Here is a 16,298-nt window from a genome sequence, read left to right on the forward strand (position 1 = left end):
CTGAACTCTTCGTGCTTGCTTTTACTGAGCTAAATCTTAAGCATTCTGTAGCTTTTCAGGAAGTCTGAGTCTTTAGCCTTTCTAGTCCTAGTTTATGTTTCTAGTTTAGGACACATCCCTTAAACTAGGATTCGGTCTTTCTTTTTGATGTAATATCAGACATGATGTTAGTGTTATAGTCTTCAGTTGGTTTTGACCCCTGTCTGTATGTGTGCCAAGTGGGGTTGGTTGTCAAATGTTACTGTATTGCAAATTCCTTTGAGAGCAGAGATCATGATAGAACTCCTGACTCCTCCTTGTCCATCACAATATAGTGATACGTTCATCAGTGCTTATGATATCAGTAATCTACAGGAACAGCCTTTTTCTCACACAACAAACAAATTCCCTGAGGATATTACCACACTTGAAGTAAATTTTAGTATTTTGGAGAGAATTCTCAGCAGATATATTTGCTCCATTACTACAAAATAACATGAAATTGTGATTCAAAATATTTTTTCTAACATGATCATTTTTTATATTAATCTGAGTCCCCAGAAAGTGAAAGACTTCACTAATATATAGTGTATGTTTATTTCTATTAGAATCAGATCTTGATTATAGTTGAATGCTGTGTATTGACTTATAAGGACTTGAACTTTCCTTTGAATATTTGACTTTCATCTTCCTGAGGCCTGTGTTATGCAGCCAGAATATTCCTGAAGCCCAGAAACAATGAGCCTCTTTTTTACAGCACTCTCAAAATAGCACTTTTGAAGATCTGTGGCTCAGTCTTCACAGGTTTTTTTCCCCCCTCTTGATTATTTATTGCTACATTCTGAGGAATATTCTCTCTTTAGGTGAAGGAGACCACAGATCATAATAAAAGAATATTCAACAGAGATTTCCTAGTAGAACCTCTGCATACAATTTTTCATTCTATTAGGGCAGAGAGATGGTCTAGTAAAATGGGCATTTTTGATTTGTCACAACGTGTTTTTTTTTTTTTTACATTCAACTATATTTAGAAGTCAGTTGCATTGAGGAAAATATCCTTCTCTTGGGTCCCCATACCCACATTACATTACTATGAGTAATCTTGAGATCAAAGGATCAGGTATTCAGGCGATAGCTAAGATTTGATTTGCAAGAGAGTATCCTATACCATCATTCATCTCCTGCTCCTGTGTCCTCCTTTTGTTACTAATATAAAGATAAAATTTGAAACAAGATCATTTCCTGTTTGAGAGTTCTCATTTGCTGTTTTCCTTAAGACAAAAACATGTATTCTGCTTAACTTTGAATCTATACTGACTAAAGAAAATCTAAATTTGTAATCAATTACCCAGAAGAGATAAAGAAAAATGTACTTTTCTCAAAATGAAAAAAATGTGATGGACAAAAGTGTTCACTATACATGTTAATGCCAAATTTGCTAAAAGTTATTTTAGAGTTTGGCATAATTTCTTTCCCCGTTTCTAGAAGAAAATGGTCTCATGTACCAGGACAGGTTCGATCAGATTTCCCTGCATGGGTTCAGGGATACAGGTTTTCAATTCTGTAGGTAGGATGACTTGTTCCAGTTCCAGCACTCCACTGTATGGTCACGTCAGCCATAGGCCCTGATGGCAATAGGCATGGCTGTGCTTCAGGGAAACTTTGTTTACAAAACAGCCATGTGGGTTTGGATGGCAGAAGCTTTTTCCTAGCCCTGCTCTATATGAGACAGGTGTCTAAGGCCTACAAGGAGAGCAGCAGAAGGGCAGTGATGTGTGGGGGCAGGCAGCTCTGGAGTCTCTTTCTGCCTCCTCATTGAAAGCAGACCCTTTGAGATTTCTTTGTATCTCTCACCACGTTTTAGGTTATCGTCTAAGAATTTTGTCATATTCCTAAAACTTCAGTTTATAGAAAATCCTTTAGGGTACTTTAGTTGTTGAAACAAAGGCATACTCAAACAAGGAAAAATGGGTTATTTATTTCACAAGGAATTTTCATCCTGGCTATCTGTCTACAAGATAATTGTAAAATAGTCTGGGTGACACTGTTCTTTTGGGACTCCTTCACTAGGATAGGTGCAGTATTAAAAAATAGAGTTGGCAATGAGCAGAGAGTAAGAAATCTAGACCTAACGCAGGAAAGTTCATCCCCTAATCATATTTATGGTTGGAATAAAATACAACCAGTTCTTTGAAACACTTTAAAAATTTTCCCATTCTAATTCCAGGGCAAACGCAGCACTTTAAGGATGCCTTTTCAGGAAAAGATGCAAGTCTAATGGGGTTGCCGTTGGCTTTTTATTATGGGATGTATGCCTATGCTGGCTGGTAAGTTAGTATCTCCAAAACCTTCAAGTACATAGCTTCACGTGCTTTGCTTTTGTTAACCTGTTTTTTTGCATTAGGAAGGTCAGCTGTGACCCTCATGGTGGGTGAGGACACATATCAAACCTTTCTGTCCCTACAGTAGCTTTCTATGAAGACATGCACAGTAACAGTTTAATCAAAGTTGCATGTAACATGGGAGCTCTCAGAAATGAAGACTAGCAAATCCAGGGGAAACTTTTCTTATGGTCAAAGGATATAATGTAATGGTAAAAGACTGAGAGGGGAATTTAGGGGGAGCCTGTCTGTTCAGATTCTCCTTGGATTCTTTGTGTAGCATTCCTTCCTCTTGGGAATAGGATAGAATCCCCCTGGGGCAAATGTTTTGCTATGTTCCATCAGACAAGGTAGGACAGAGAACTGTACAGCTAGCTTCTGCACAGAAAGGCAGGAGAAAATTTGAGATATATTAGTTTTTAATGGATGACTTTGGGGCAGATAGGTTCTAGTTTCTATGACCCACTTAGGAAGAAAGATGGTAGTTTCTACAGCTTACTGTGGGTGGGGAGGAAGAAGAACAGGGAAAGAAGGTGAGGGAAAGTCAGATTGGCCTTACTTCTGAGGCCTTTTGGGTTCCTTCAGTTCAGTGTGCTCAGTATGACAAAGCACCATCGTATTAGTTACTTTTCTGTTGCTGTGATAAACCACCATGACCAAGGCAACTTACAGAAGAAAGAGTTTATTGGGCTTACATTTTGGTTCCAGAGAAAAAGGAGTCCATCATGGAGGGGGAGGCATGGCCAGAGGCAGCTAGAGAGACAGCAAAGCACTAATATCTTCAAGCAGGCATCAGAAACAGAGGAAGGGAAATTTGAGATGAGAAGAGACTAAGAAGTCTCAAAGTCACCTCAGGTAACATGCTTCCTCCAATAAGGCCCCGCCTCCTAAACTTCCACAGACAGCACCCAACTGAGGCAAAGTATTTTTGACACTGGGGTGTCATTTCCTAAACACCCCATCAGTCAAAGTCACTATTAAATTTAACCTTGTGTCCTAACAACTCCAAACAAATACTGGGTCTTAACGGTCAGTATAAATCATGTGTAATTATCAGAAAGGGCAAAACTGCCATGTAATACTAGAGATTAGGATTTGGTTTCCACAAGGCCTTTCAGTTTGAACGCCAAGGGTATTTACAAATAGTGACTGATGAATTTTCTTACTCTCTCATGAGTAAGAAATAATTCAGATGTAGAAATAAATAAGATGCTCCCCAGAGATTAAAATGGTACTCTCAAGGCAGAAAAAGAAAACACAAGATAATACAATCCACTGTACAAATAATGTATAGCATGTTCAAGGACCTGACATGCTCCCTAAAATGCTTCCAACACCTGAACATAGAAATGTGCAGCAAAGATGACTCACATCACGGTGCCATGGACATTTCTTTTGACATCTGTCTGCTGTGATTCCTCCTCTTCTAATGCAGAATTTTATACTTGCACCTTGTTTTGTTAAGGGGCTGGAATAACAATAATCAAGTTTAAGAGAGGAAGTTTTGCAACAAAATTTGATTGATCTTGTAAGATTTAGCTAAAATGACTATTTCAAGAAAGGCTGATAGGTACAAAAATATTGTTTAAATACCAAAATCATTGTAGCAATTGTAAGATTAACTTGCATTGTTTTCGACTAAATAATGGCAATAATCTTCTTTTGTTATTTATAAAACTAGTAGTTAAAGCTGTATTAACATTCTGTGAGCCTAAAAATACTGTCAGGAAACTTCGCTAGCTCAAAACTGATGTAAATGCATATGTAATGCACAGTGCATTGTCCTCTGTTTCTTCAGTTTTTAAGATCTTACCTTCAGCAGATACAGGGAATATAAAAATATATTTCAAAACAGATGAAGTGTGTACCCTGTTAATTGCACTGAGTTATGAAAATATGGCACTAGAGGAGAATTAAGAGAGTACAGCAGCTTCATTTTAGCCTAGCTTTGAAGCAAAATAATCTTGAAGGTTGTCAGGTTATAGCTCTAAGAATATCAGTGTAAAATATTTGTATATCCCAGAATATTTTTATAGCCATTGTGGGCACACATTAGTTTTGAATCACTCAGTGTTTTTGAAGTCCTTCCACTTTTGTCCAAAGCACAATGTGGCGCTAAGCAGAGAAAAGAACTGAGTGTGATCACAGGCTTAGGACCAGAATCAACTCAGGGCTATTCAGCCTGGATGAGCCTGGATCCCCGCCCTGGGGCAGCAGCCAGGATACTGTGAGCATCGCTGGGAGCCCCAGAGTAGAGTGGGAAGGGAAAAAGTGCTTTCAGCGCCAGTGGGTGCTGGGAGTCTGTGGGACTTCATCAAGAATGTGCAGTGTGGAGATCTTCACAAGGCAGATTTGATTAATTCTGTTGAAGGAAGTTTCTTTTGCCTGTGAGCCCTATGTATCTGTTCCCACGGAATATTAAAGCATTCCTGTTTTCACTCCACCACTGCCCAGCACTAAGTATTCAGGTCACCTGCTTTATGTACAATCAATTTTTCCCACTTCTGAGGCTTTTGACAGGCGATGAATTTCTCCAGATATAAGACTCTTTTCATCTTGAATTATCTTATTAATACTGAATTTTATTGATGCTGAGCCCCAAATGTTACTGTTTTCATTGGTGAAGGCGTTTTCTGGCACCTTTATTTAGACTTTTGTCTACACAATCCTTGTGTCTACATACTGTTTTAATGAGCCAGGAACCATTGATTTTACTGTGTTCTTGAGGATTCATTCACAGTATTGGAAAGTAAGTCCAGGATTTTAAATGGGATGTTATGGGATACAAGTGGCTGCTGTAGAGGATGGTAAGACAATATGCATCTGTAATACATTGTTATGCTGCCTGAATACTGCTTTGTGAGGAGGGGAAGTGATCTGCTTGTTGATCTGTGGCCATAGGTCTTGGAAAAAGGAAGCATGATTAGAAGAAAGAGTGTGTGGGTTTGGTGCTCCAGAGGAACAGTTATCCTCAGGATGCAAATGGATCAAGATGGAGTCTAAAATGGTTCTCAAGGCCAGGGGCATTGATTCTCTTTCCAAGTGAAACCCATGCTGTCTGAATGCTCCATATTTTGCCATATAAGACTGTACTGCAGAATTGTAAGTGGGGACTGTAAATGAGCTACTGCTTCCTGTACTGCTGGGACGATATTTGACTAAGGAAAAACAACAAAAAACAAAACAAAACAAAACAAAACAACAATAAAACCACCTAAAATTGGAAGCATTGTAATTGTTTGAGACAGAGCAAAGCAGCTAGACTCAGAACTTGCTGGGCATGTTGCCAGTTTGGAAGACAGCAAGCCCTCTGTTGTCTTGGAGACCTTATTCTAAGAGCAACCACCTCCAACTGCTAGGCTGAATGGGAAAGAGACATTACAAGACTTTGGGGAACCTGAATAGAGTGAAGTTTTGGCTCTGAGGAGCACAGAACTTTTCCTGAATGATGAAAACTCCTTAACAGAAACATGATTAAGAGAAAAGAAATCATTAGCCCAACCAGGTCACAGAGTTGGGTCAGAATAACTTTAATATTATTGCCAAGGTCTTCATTCAGCAAAATATATCTGCCAGTCCTCCTGTGGCCTTGGGGAAGTCAACCAATTTCAATTTCTTATCTGGATCAAAAGCTAAATATTATATGGTGAGACTTTTTGACTATGCGATAGAAAAATTGTTTTTCATTTTCTCTTTCTCTTTCATTAATCTTATCCTCAATGGATTTAGTCTCCCTAAAGCATCCACCAGGATTATTTTATACCTTTGTGTCAAATCTAACCTCAGGAATCTGCTTCCTTTTTAAAATCGTGTATGAGGTTGGGGGTTGCAGGGCAGGCATTGCCTTTTATACACAATCACTGAAATCCTGGGATGATAGACATTGAGCACATTCTCCATGGCTCTCGAGGAGAAGTAAACCAAGAGAATACTGTGGCTAGGGACTGGCAAGCATGAAGGTGTATTTCCCACAGGGTATGGATGCTTGCATTGAACGAAGCCCATTGCTCCTTCTTCTCCATTATTTGCCTCAAGCCCTTGTTTCTGTTTTCTGGAGCCATGGAAAAAATAGTTGAAAAGACATTATCTTATCATAAATAATTCCTCTTTTGCCTTAAGCTTGTTGGAAAATACTAGTATCCTAAACAAATATTAAGAAGCAACTGGCTCTCTCACTCTCTCTGACTTAAGAAGGCATAAAATGTGTGATTTATTTGGGGTTTGGTGTTATTTGCTTATTTTTATTTTCTTCCCATACTTCCTGTTGCTTCAGGCTTATACAAACATGAGCATGTCAAATTTTTCTCAAACAGAATACTCCAGATATGAGCACTGACAGTCCCTCACTTTTCTAGAGTAACAGCGACCTCTATTTTTGGAGACTTAACGTGCTTAATGTGTCTAGTCATTAAATCATTGGCTTTAGACTTTTTTAAAAAATATATTTTATTATTTTTATTTTATGTGTATAAGTATATTGCCTGCATGTATGTAAATGCACCCATGTTGTGCTATGCCCATGGAGGTCGGAAGAGGGTGGCAGATTCCTCTAAGAGCTGGAGTTACTGATGGTTATTGGCCACCACGTGAGTGCTGGGATTCAGAATCCTGGTCTTCTTCAAGAGTAGCCAGTGCTCTTAACCACTGAGATATCTCTCCAGCCCCTGATTTTAGGCTTTTTATAGCATGCTTATTGGTACTGTTTCCTCAAAATTTGAAACATATTGACTTAGACAGTCCTTAAAATTGTAGACAGTTGAACATCAACTGAATATTTGTGAATTCAAATAGGATATTCATGACAATGAAGCAAGGTAGGTTTCCTCATCTTTCTTGTAGGTAGTGAGATGCATTAATTTTGTGACAGATGATGGGCTAATAGTCTGAGTACTGGGGTTTAGAGAGCAGTTAATTTGACGTGTAGACCCATGCTCTTATGTGCCTATGAAAAAAGCTACTCTTACCTAGTAAGGAATAAGGTAACAGTAGTGTATATGACTTCTGTTCTGTGAAAGCTTCCTAAGCCTATGAAATGAAGGATAGCAAGTTCTTTGCTTTTATGTTCAGCTGTTCTCATAGTGATCCATAATTTCCTCATTTTCGTAATCCAATCATCTATTCTCATTGGACGATGGAAAACAAAGCCATGGATGCAAGATGTTAACCATTCCTGTGTGGTTGGTCTTGATTCTATCAAGAACTCAGAGTAAAGGGGCAGAGTGGGAACTTCTCTAGGGCCCTGACATTATTTTGACATTAGGGTGACATTTACTAGCCTGTGGAATTTGAAAGTAGAATAGTGTGAGCCCCAAATGTTTTTTGTTACAAAAAAGGACCAGGGAAGTATTGTGGGCCTGAGAAATGTTCAAAATTCCCTACTCCTTAGTTCTCAATTGATGATGAAATAAGAAATGATGTGCCTAAAATTAACTACTGAAACATTCTGAACTGAGAAATGATAACTTCATGGGCTTATGAATAGAGGCTATGTGAGAACACTGAGAATCTCTCACCTTAAAGGAAGATGTGTGGCTAGAGAGTACAATCTTTTTATTTTAAATTTAAGCTATAAATTGGCAAATTATATGTATTTATGGGGTAAAAAGTGAGGTTATAATTTACAAATGCAATGTGAAATAATTAAATCAAACTAATCAATATTTCCATAACCAAAATAATTTCAAATATTTAATGGTAGAACATTTGAAATTCAATCTTAGAAATTTTGAAGTATATAATAAACTATTGACTCTATAATTTAAAAAAATTGTTTATTTTATATGTATGAGTGTTATGGTTATGCCTGCATGTATGTAGGTATACCTGTGTCATGCAGTGCCCAAGAGGCCAGAAGAGGGTGTTGGATCCTCTGGGACTGGAATCATGGATTGCTGTTAGCTGCCATGTGGGTGCTAGGATTTGAACCTTGGTCTTCTAGAGCAGCCAGTGCTCTTAACTGCTAATCCATCTCTCCAGCCCCGGGATCTATGGTTTTAGATCCCTACTTGCACATTGTGTTTCTATGTAGGCAGTCAATGGCAGTTCGCAACCTGGAGAAAGGTTGCTCTTATATAGTTTGGATCTGCTTGCTTCTAGCTGTAAATTTTAGATTACAGGAAGCACAGATCATCTCGGACTTAATTTTCCATCCCACTCCTTTTTCCACACTTTCATGGCAGACTATTAAGCCCTCAGTCTTTTCTCTGTGCTTAGTCACTCTGCCACACTTCTGTGAGCTTGTGCCAGTCCCAGCTTGGAATGATGTCACACCATCAGGGTGAATGCCCTACTTTCTTGAAGGCTCATGTTGGGGGTGCCTTCTCTGGAAACCCTTCCCTGACTTACCCTCTCATGAGCTTAACATGGCATTGCCTTGTCCTGCCCTATGGCCATCCTCTGAACTATGAGCTCCTTGTGCAGATTAAGGACTTTCCACTCATATCCATGTGTCTGACATTTTATTCCCTCCACAGATATAGTTAAATAGGAAAATGATTTGTGGAAGTTCTTATTTGTTGGATATTTTCATCTTACTGAAAGCATTTTTATTCAGTTTTCATAATTCTGAGTTTAATTAAAATATTTAAAATGTGAAACTTTAGATTTCAGTTGTAAAAAATACTATTAATCAGTAATTTATTTATATATTTTTTAGGTTTTACCTCAACTTTCTTACTGAAGAGGTAGAAAATCCTGAAAGGTAAGTACCCATATTTGCTGTGAGGTTTTTATTAGGAGTAAAAATGAAGATTTTCTGATTGAAAAGATAGACTTTTAGAAGAAACTCAGAGCGGGCCAGTCACTTTCATTGTCATTGTCATTTTCATCCTCTTAGACATATAAAATTTGTTAGATTTTCATAGTAAACTGTATGAAAAGAATTATATACTCTATATAATACTAAAGCGCCTTATGATCTGAATGCAGGAAAGTATAAAGTTCTATTTTAGATAAGCTGTTTCACACAGTCTCATACATGTAACTTAACATGGACTTTCAGTTACCTGTAAGTATGCTTTGAGTTAAAAAAACTGATTATATCTAAAAATACATGCGCTTTTATAAATAAATGTATAATTGTAGATGATAATATGATTAATAGAAAATTAACTATTAAATGCTACAGAATCTTAATGGAACTTATAAACTTGGAAATTGAGTGATTTTTTTTTTTTACCTTTTCTTCCTTAAAAATAATTTGACTAATCATTTGATGTTGATTTAAATGATGTGTTACAAATGGGCTAAGAAAAATAAAATTATTTTTATGGCTTATATATGAACATTTGACTTTGTGTAGAAATAAACACATAAAAATCCACGAACAAAAGAAGGGAAAGATAAGGACTATAATGTAGAACATAAACTATGAAGTTATTTAATTTATTTCATCTTATTCAGTATCAGCTATGTTCTAGTCATTGTGTTAGGAGGTCTTACAAGATGAATGAAGCTTATCTTCAAATATTTTATTGTGTGACCCGTGAACAAAACGTGTAAAAGCAATGTGTAACAACATGATTGGCACCACAGCAGAGTATTTAGCTAGCAAAGAATAATTGAGATGCGCTTAATCGCAACCACAGAGCCATTGCTTATAAAGAGTCTCAAATGAGCCAGGCATGGTGGCCCCTGTCTTTAATCCCATCATTCAGAAGGCAGAGGCAGGCGGATTGCTATGAGATTTCCAGGCCAGCTGGGTCTACAGGGAGACCCTGTCTCAAAAAGACAAACAAACAAACAAACAAACAAACAAACAAAACAAAACAAAACAAAACCAAAACAAAATTAACAGTCTCAGATGAGTAAGTATTCCCTAGGTAAATGAGAGAGCGAAACCATGAAACTTTGCCTCTGGGCAAAGAAATAAGGACAAAGGTTAGAAAACATACCATTGTGAGTCAGGCTGGACTTTAGAGAATTTGCCTAAGGGTGGGCAATTCAAATTAAGATGAATGAAATTCTGGCCCCTGGTCTATTGAGAGGTAGTTAGCTGGTTGCATTTGGCCAAGCACCAGAGGTATCAAGAGTTCAGAACACAGGAGCCAGCAAATGCTGTTAACATGGTGTTTCATAGTATCTGATTCAACCACTGTTCACAATCAATATGTAATTTCGGCATGGAGAAGGCTATTTTATTAAGAAATATGGCCAATTTATAACAATATTTTCATATTTATAATGGGAATTCAAGGCAGAGAACACATTTAGAAGGAACTAGTTCCCACATTACTTGGAAATCATAGGCTACCTTGTGACTGTAAACGCATTGATTATAGAGATAAATCGGTAGAACTGTCTTTAGTGTTTTAGAATAATTAGTGTATATATGGCAACAGAGATGAAAGTTTTATGTAAAATATTTATTGAATTCCAATCATGTGAAAGAAATAATGAGGGTTTACTATGACATTTGAAGCTAAAAATATTTTAAAGAGACCAATTGCTAAAATTTAGAGACTATTTTTAAAAATATATTTATTATTTTTATTTTATGTGTTTGAGTGTATTGCCTGCATGTATGTGAGTGGACCAATGTCATGTAATGCTGCGGAGGTTGTCGGATTCCCCTGGAACTGGAGTTAAGGATGGTTCATAGCCGCCATGTGGGTGCTGGGAATCGTACCCTGGTTCTCTGCAAGAGCAGTCAGTGCTCTTAACCACTGAGCCATCTCTCCAGCCCCAAGAGCCTATTTTTTATGAATCAGTGGTAGATTATGTCCTTTAGTTCAACATCAGTGTTGCAGAAGTAATTCACATTCTCTGTTGTTATTTAACAATTTGGACATAGATTTGTTTGCCATTCATACATCGCTATTGTGTATATTAAGCCCAATTTTAAGCTATTTATACTGCTGTCATACCAACCTGAGATTCTGATATGTTCCACCACAGGGGCTTGCCAGGTAAGGACTCTACTTTTCCCCTCTCCCTCCCTGAATTTCATTTCATCTCTTCATTTCAGAGATTGATAAAGCCCACACTTTAGTGTTTACAAATACTAAGGAGTGGTGATTGTGATGCATCGATTCTCTGTATTTTCTTTATTACACTGAAAAGGAATGTTCTTAATGAAAAATGAAAATACCAACAGCACATATTTTACTGGCTTGTGTCAAGGAGTTTGTGTCCCGCTTAATGTGCATTCAAATTAATGACGGTCATTTTTTTTTAATCCCAGCATAATCGTTTGGTTGTTGCTACTATCATTGTTCTATCCTTATTTTAAAGCAAGGAAAACTGTCATTCATATAATAGTGTTTTCTAGATTTCAATATCCCAAGCAATTATCTTTCTTCATGATTTTGAAATAAGTATGAAATATTACTACATCTTATTGAAATCACCTCCCCTAATTTTCAGGGTTAAAATTGAATATACATTTCATGATTGCTCTTATTCTTGGGTACAGATGTCACTGAGGTGTTATATTTAGACGGTAAACCTACTTTCTAAAGGGAAAAAAAAAGATAAAAGTTTTATACTAATTTAATACTAACAGGTCTGGAGAGATGCTCAGTGGTTAAGAGCATTTACTAAACTTCCAGAGCACCTGATTTTTGTTCCCAGCACCCATATTAGGCATCTCACTAACCAACTATAACTAGCTCTAGAAACTTCTACATCTACTTCAGCCTCTTCAGGCACTGGCATACATGCACACGTGCATACACACATGCATGCACACACATGCACAGAGACACACGTGTGCACACACATTTGTGCACACATTCACATGCACAATAAAAATACATAAATCTTTAAAAATAGCTATAAAAGTAGGCCTAGACAAGAATAGTATTACTGGGTATGAATTAGAATAAAAAGACAAGTTCGAGGGACACGAATATCTTCAGTTTTGCTCATGCAGGGCATAGACTCTCAAGGAACACCAGAATTTTTAAAAGTTGGCTCAAATATTTTCAATTTCTGATAGTGACTGTTTTGCATTCTACATATAGAATACTTTTAATATAACATCTTATTTTGAGAGCTGGAGAGATGGCTCACTGGCACCCTTGCAGAGGACCTGGGTTTGATTCCCAGCATCTATATGGCAGCTAAAAACTGTCTGTAACTCCAGTTTCAGGAGATCTGATGCCCTCTTCTGACCTCCACAGGCATTGCATGACACAGGTGCACTTACACACATGGAGGCAATAATATAAAAAATGATAAATAAAATATTTAAAAAACCATCTTATCTTAAGGTCTTAATATAGAGAACTTTTCAGGAAAGATTAAGCATTTCCAGACTTTGAGATCCATTTAAGGAGAAGAAAGAAACCTTTGAGACCGTTTTCTTCTTTCACACTTATGATAAATTTGCAAGTGTTCCCTAATACATAGGAAGCTTGATAGTCATATTGCATATTTAGTAACTCAGAGTTCTGAGCAATTTTATTAATTTTAATTTTTAACATGATATCTATTGACAATGTTAACAGCCAATTTAGATCTTTCAAACTAAATTTTATTTTTGGAATATAGAAATAATTTGGGAAATATTTATGGCTAAATATCAAGAACAGATAGCACAATTATGTGGATCTGGTCCCAATGTATATTTTGTATTGTTTCGAAGGCAGAAACAGGTTCCCAAATACCTTTCATTACAAGGGAGAGTAATTATGATCCCATCTTCTTTGTGATGCACCAAGATAAATGTGTTTCCTAATCAGTCACAGGGCTATGTGTCCAGGTGTGCCACAACATGCAACTTGCTGGCAGCTGGTGAGATGAATCACCAGTCAAAGATACAACACCTTTTACTATCCTCCTCCATGTAAGCAACAAAATCTTAAAATGGTGACCTAATGAAAAAAGGTGATAATTAATTTTAGTCAGTGAAAGCAGCAATGTGATTTCAAATACATAGAATACATAGCAGAGTTTCGTAATCTCACTGATTCCCTTTCACATGTAATTTCATTCCGTGTCATTTTTCAAATTGCCTAACATGACCCTATGAAATAATTTCTGAGCCATTATCATGGGCATTTCTCATAAAACAGTTTCTAAATATTGTAGCAAGGGAGAGGAAAGTTTGGGCAAAAATCTCTAGGTTTACATCTATGTTAAAGTTGAGAAATTTTCTAATGAATTTTCTTATAACACTCCCTTCTCTAAGAATATCTGTGTGGGTACACAGGCCCATGTGTGAGTACATATATGGAGGCCAGACATCAATGTTGGATGTCTTTTTCAGTCGCTCTCTACCTTAGGTCTTTGCGACAGGGTTTCTTATTGAACCTGGAGTTCACCGAGTGGCTAGACTTAGTGGCCAATTATCTTCAGAACTCCATCTGCCTCAGTCTCCCCAGCACTGGGATTACAGGCATGTACTACCACAGCTTTTTACATGTGTACTGGGAGTCTGAACTCAGGTTCTCAGGCTTGTACAGCAGGCACTTTACCAAGTGAGCCATTTCTATAGCCCCATTAAACTTTTGTAACAACATAAAGTTTTGTAATATTGCCTTTATTAATTATCTATAACTTGTTGACTGATTCCACAAATAATTGTATTAGATTAAGAACACTGTTCTGAGGGACTTAAAAATGTTAACTATAAGCCATGAAGGTCATGAAATTCCCAGAAGCAGTAGAACTTTTAAATGTTATTATCTCCCCCAAATGACATGTGAAATAATAATGATAGATGATGTATACATTTTTCATGCATGCTTTTGAAATATAGTTAAGTTTTGCCTTATAAAATTACTTTTCAGGGAATATATTATTCAATTTGTCATTGTTTGAAAATTATATGTTGCAAAGAACATATCATTTAGATGTATAATATTTGTGATCCTATTCATAGATTGATAAATTATGTCTTGTGTTGATGAAAGCTAAAAAATGAATTGCTTTGCTTTGACCTTGGGGGTCCGAGATTAGTCAGTCTGTCCATTAGACTTGTTCCCGTGTTCTTTTCACTTCATTTATTCCTTCTGTTCTGAAGTGTTGGAAAGCATAGACTGAGAGGGAGTCAGTAAAGCCTGATATCATCAGTCATTTTTGAAGAACAGGCTATCAACATGCTCTGAATAATCAACTTTAATAGAAGGTTTAAATAATCAGAGTGTCATGTTTAATTAATATCTCTCCTGCTTCCAATTTAAATTAATCGGTGCCTCAAAGTCATCACACCTTGTACCAGTGATAGCTTAGAAGAGAAACTTGGTTTGGGAAAAGTGCCCAGAGATCCTTGAGGCAAAGTTATCTGTCTGATTGACCCATGGTGGTACCACACAATCCGGTTGTTTGTATTCAGCTCAGATACTACAGTCTTATATTTTTAGTCTAAGTATTTTAATTTCTTACTGTTTTATTCTTTATTATGATGTTTTATATGGCCCATAAGTAACAGGCTATATAAAAAAAACTGTTAACTTGATTAAAGGAAGCAAAACAATGAAAACAGAAAAAAAAATCTTGCCTTCATGTTTTGTATAAGAGTTGTATGAGAAAAAACTGAGGATGGATTTGAAGTCTTTTTAGCTTGAGCTTTGGAATTTTTAGGATTCAACTTTTTATAAGCAAAATCCTCCTCTTTATGTGTTTGATTAAAAGATTTCTAACTCACTAAAAAATAACATTAAAATGGTATGAGTATATGAGTGTGGATTATAGCAACTTTTGTGAATTTTTTAACTATAAAGTAATGTGATTTTACATTCTTCAAATAGTTCCAAAATTTTTTATTGTGTATGCTCAATGTTATATGTTCTTAGGTTATGTAACTTTATTTTTCATCTCATTTAAAATAAATGTATGCATAAAAATTTATATTATTAATCCAATTTAATTGATAATAGTATTTTATAAATTAATTGCTTTTAAAAATGTTGTTTCTTAATAGACAATTTTAAAGATTCAGCCCCATTATGAGGAAATTACTCATGAACCTTTGTTTAGAACTTTTAAATGGTTCGTAATAATCCTCATGTTATAGTTCTCATAAGTGTGAAATCTTTGAAATTTAAAAACTATAATAAGCTTGATGAGTAATATAAAATTATAGAATTAAGTTTACATCTAAGTTTACAAAGATCTTCCCTTTGGCAAAATGGTGTTAATGGCAACACACATCATTATACTCATGTTAAATCGTGACACTGCTGCTTCTAGAATTTGAAATAATTGATACCTAAATTAACATGGTTCCATTTTGTACTTTGTGAGGATAAACACAAAATTTGGTAGGTCTAGTTCTCATGTGTTTTACAACAGGAATACCGTTATATTGTTGGAGTCACTGAGGCAGACAGAAGGCATCTGACCCCATGCCATAGGGAAGAGTCTGTTCTAACTTCAACAGGTCATTCCGGCTCGGACTGGAAGTTTCTCCCTAATGGAACATGCCATTGATGTACCTTGGGATAGAAATTCTTGCATTTCTCAGCTTCACATATGCATAAAAATACATTTGGTTCCAAGATCCTTTGTTTTTATAAGGCTGAAGTGTCAAATACATGATGCAGAAATTATAGGATTATATTGTAGTATTTTATCATGGGGTAATCAAAGAAGACAGACATTAATCCTTCAAGTGCTTCATAGAAGCCACAGCTGTTTTGTAATTTTTCAGATTCCAACCCCATCTGAGGCTAATTTTGAAGGGCAATGCTTTTGAATATTCTTACTTCCTTTCACTTCAGTTGCTTATAAGTCCTATTTTTAAACTCATTGAAGTATATTTTTGGCATTTAGAATAGAATACTCGTGTTTTGGAATCAATGATGTGATAATTTATCTACCCAACTTCTGTTTTTTGGGGGGTCAAAACAAAGACCATAAGTGGTGTTGTGATGCAAGCGATAGAGTCCCAGAATTTCAGAATTAGAAGGGCACCAGGAGAGGATGCAATTTAGCCTTCAAACAGATGCATGTTTTTCTTCTATTATAACACTGAACAGTAATTCATATGTCAGA

General features: G+C 36.3%; 1 protein-coding gene across 1 annotated transcript in view; it reads left to right on the forward strand.

Moving 5' to 3' along the window:
- The window catches only part of Slc7a11 (solute carrier family 7 member 11), a 74,954-nt gene that overhangs the window by 18,767 nt on the left and 39,889 nt on the right, over positions 1 to 16,298 (forward strand). The window contains 2 exon segments of the mRNA XM_008837821.2: positions 2,207 to 2,306; positions 9,016 to 9,060. Coding sequence (XP_008836043.1) covers positions 2,207 to 2,306; positions 9,016 to 9,060 — 145 coding nt within the window.

The sequence above is a fragment of the Nannospalax galili genome, unplaced genomic scaffold (genome assembly GCF_000622305.1).
Source record: "Nannospalax galili isolate Female #2095 unplaced genomic scaffold, S.galili_v1.0 scaffold96, whole genome shotgun sequence".
NCBI classification, from domain to species: Eukaryota; Metazoa; Chordata; class Mammalia; order Rodentia; family Spalacidae; genus Nannospalax; species Nannospalax galili.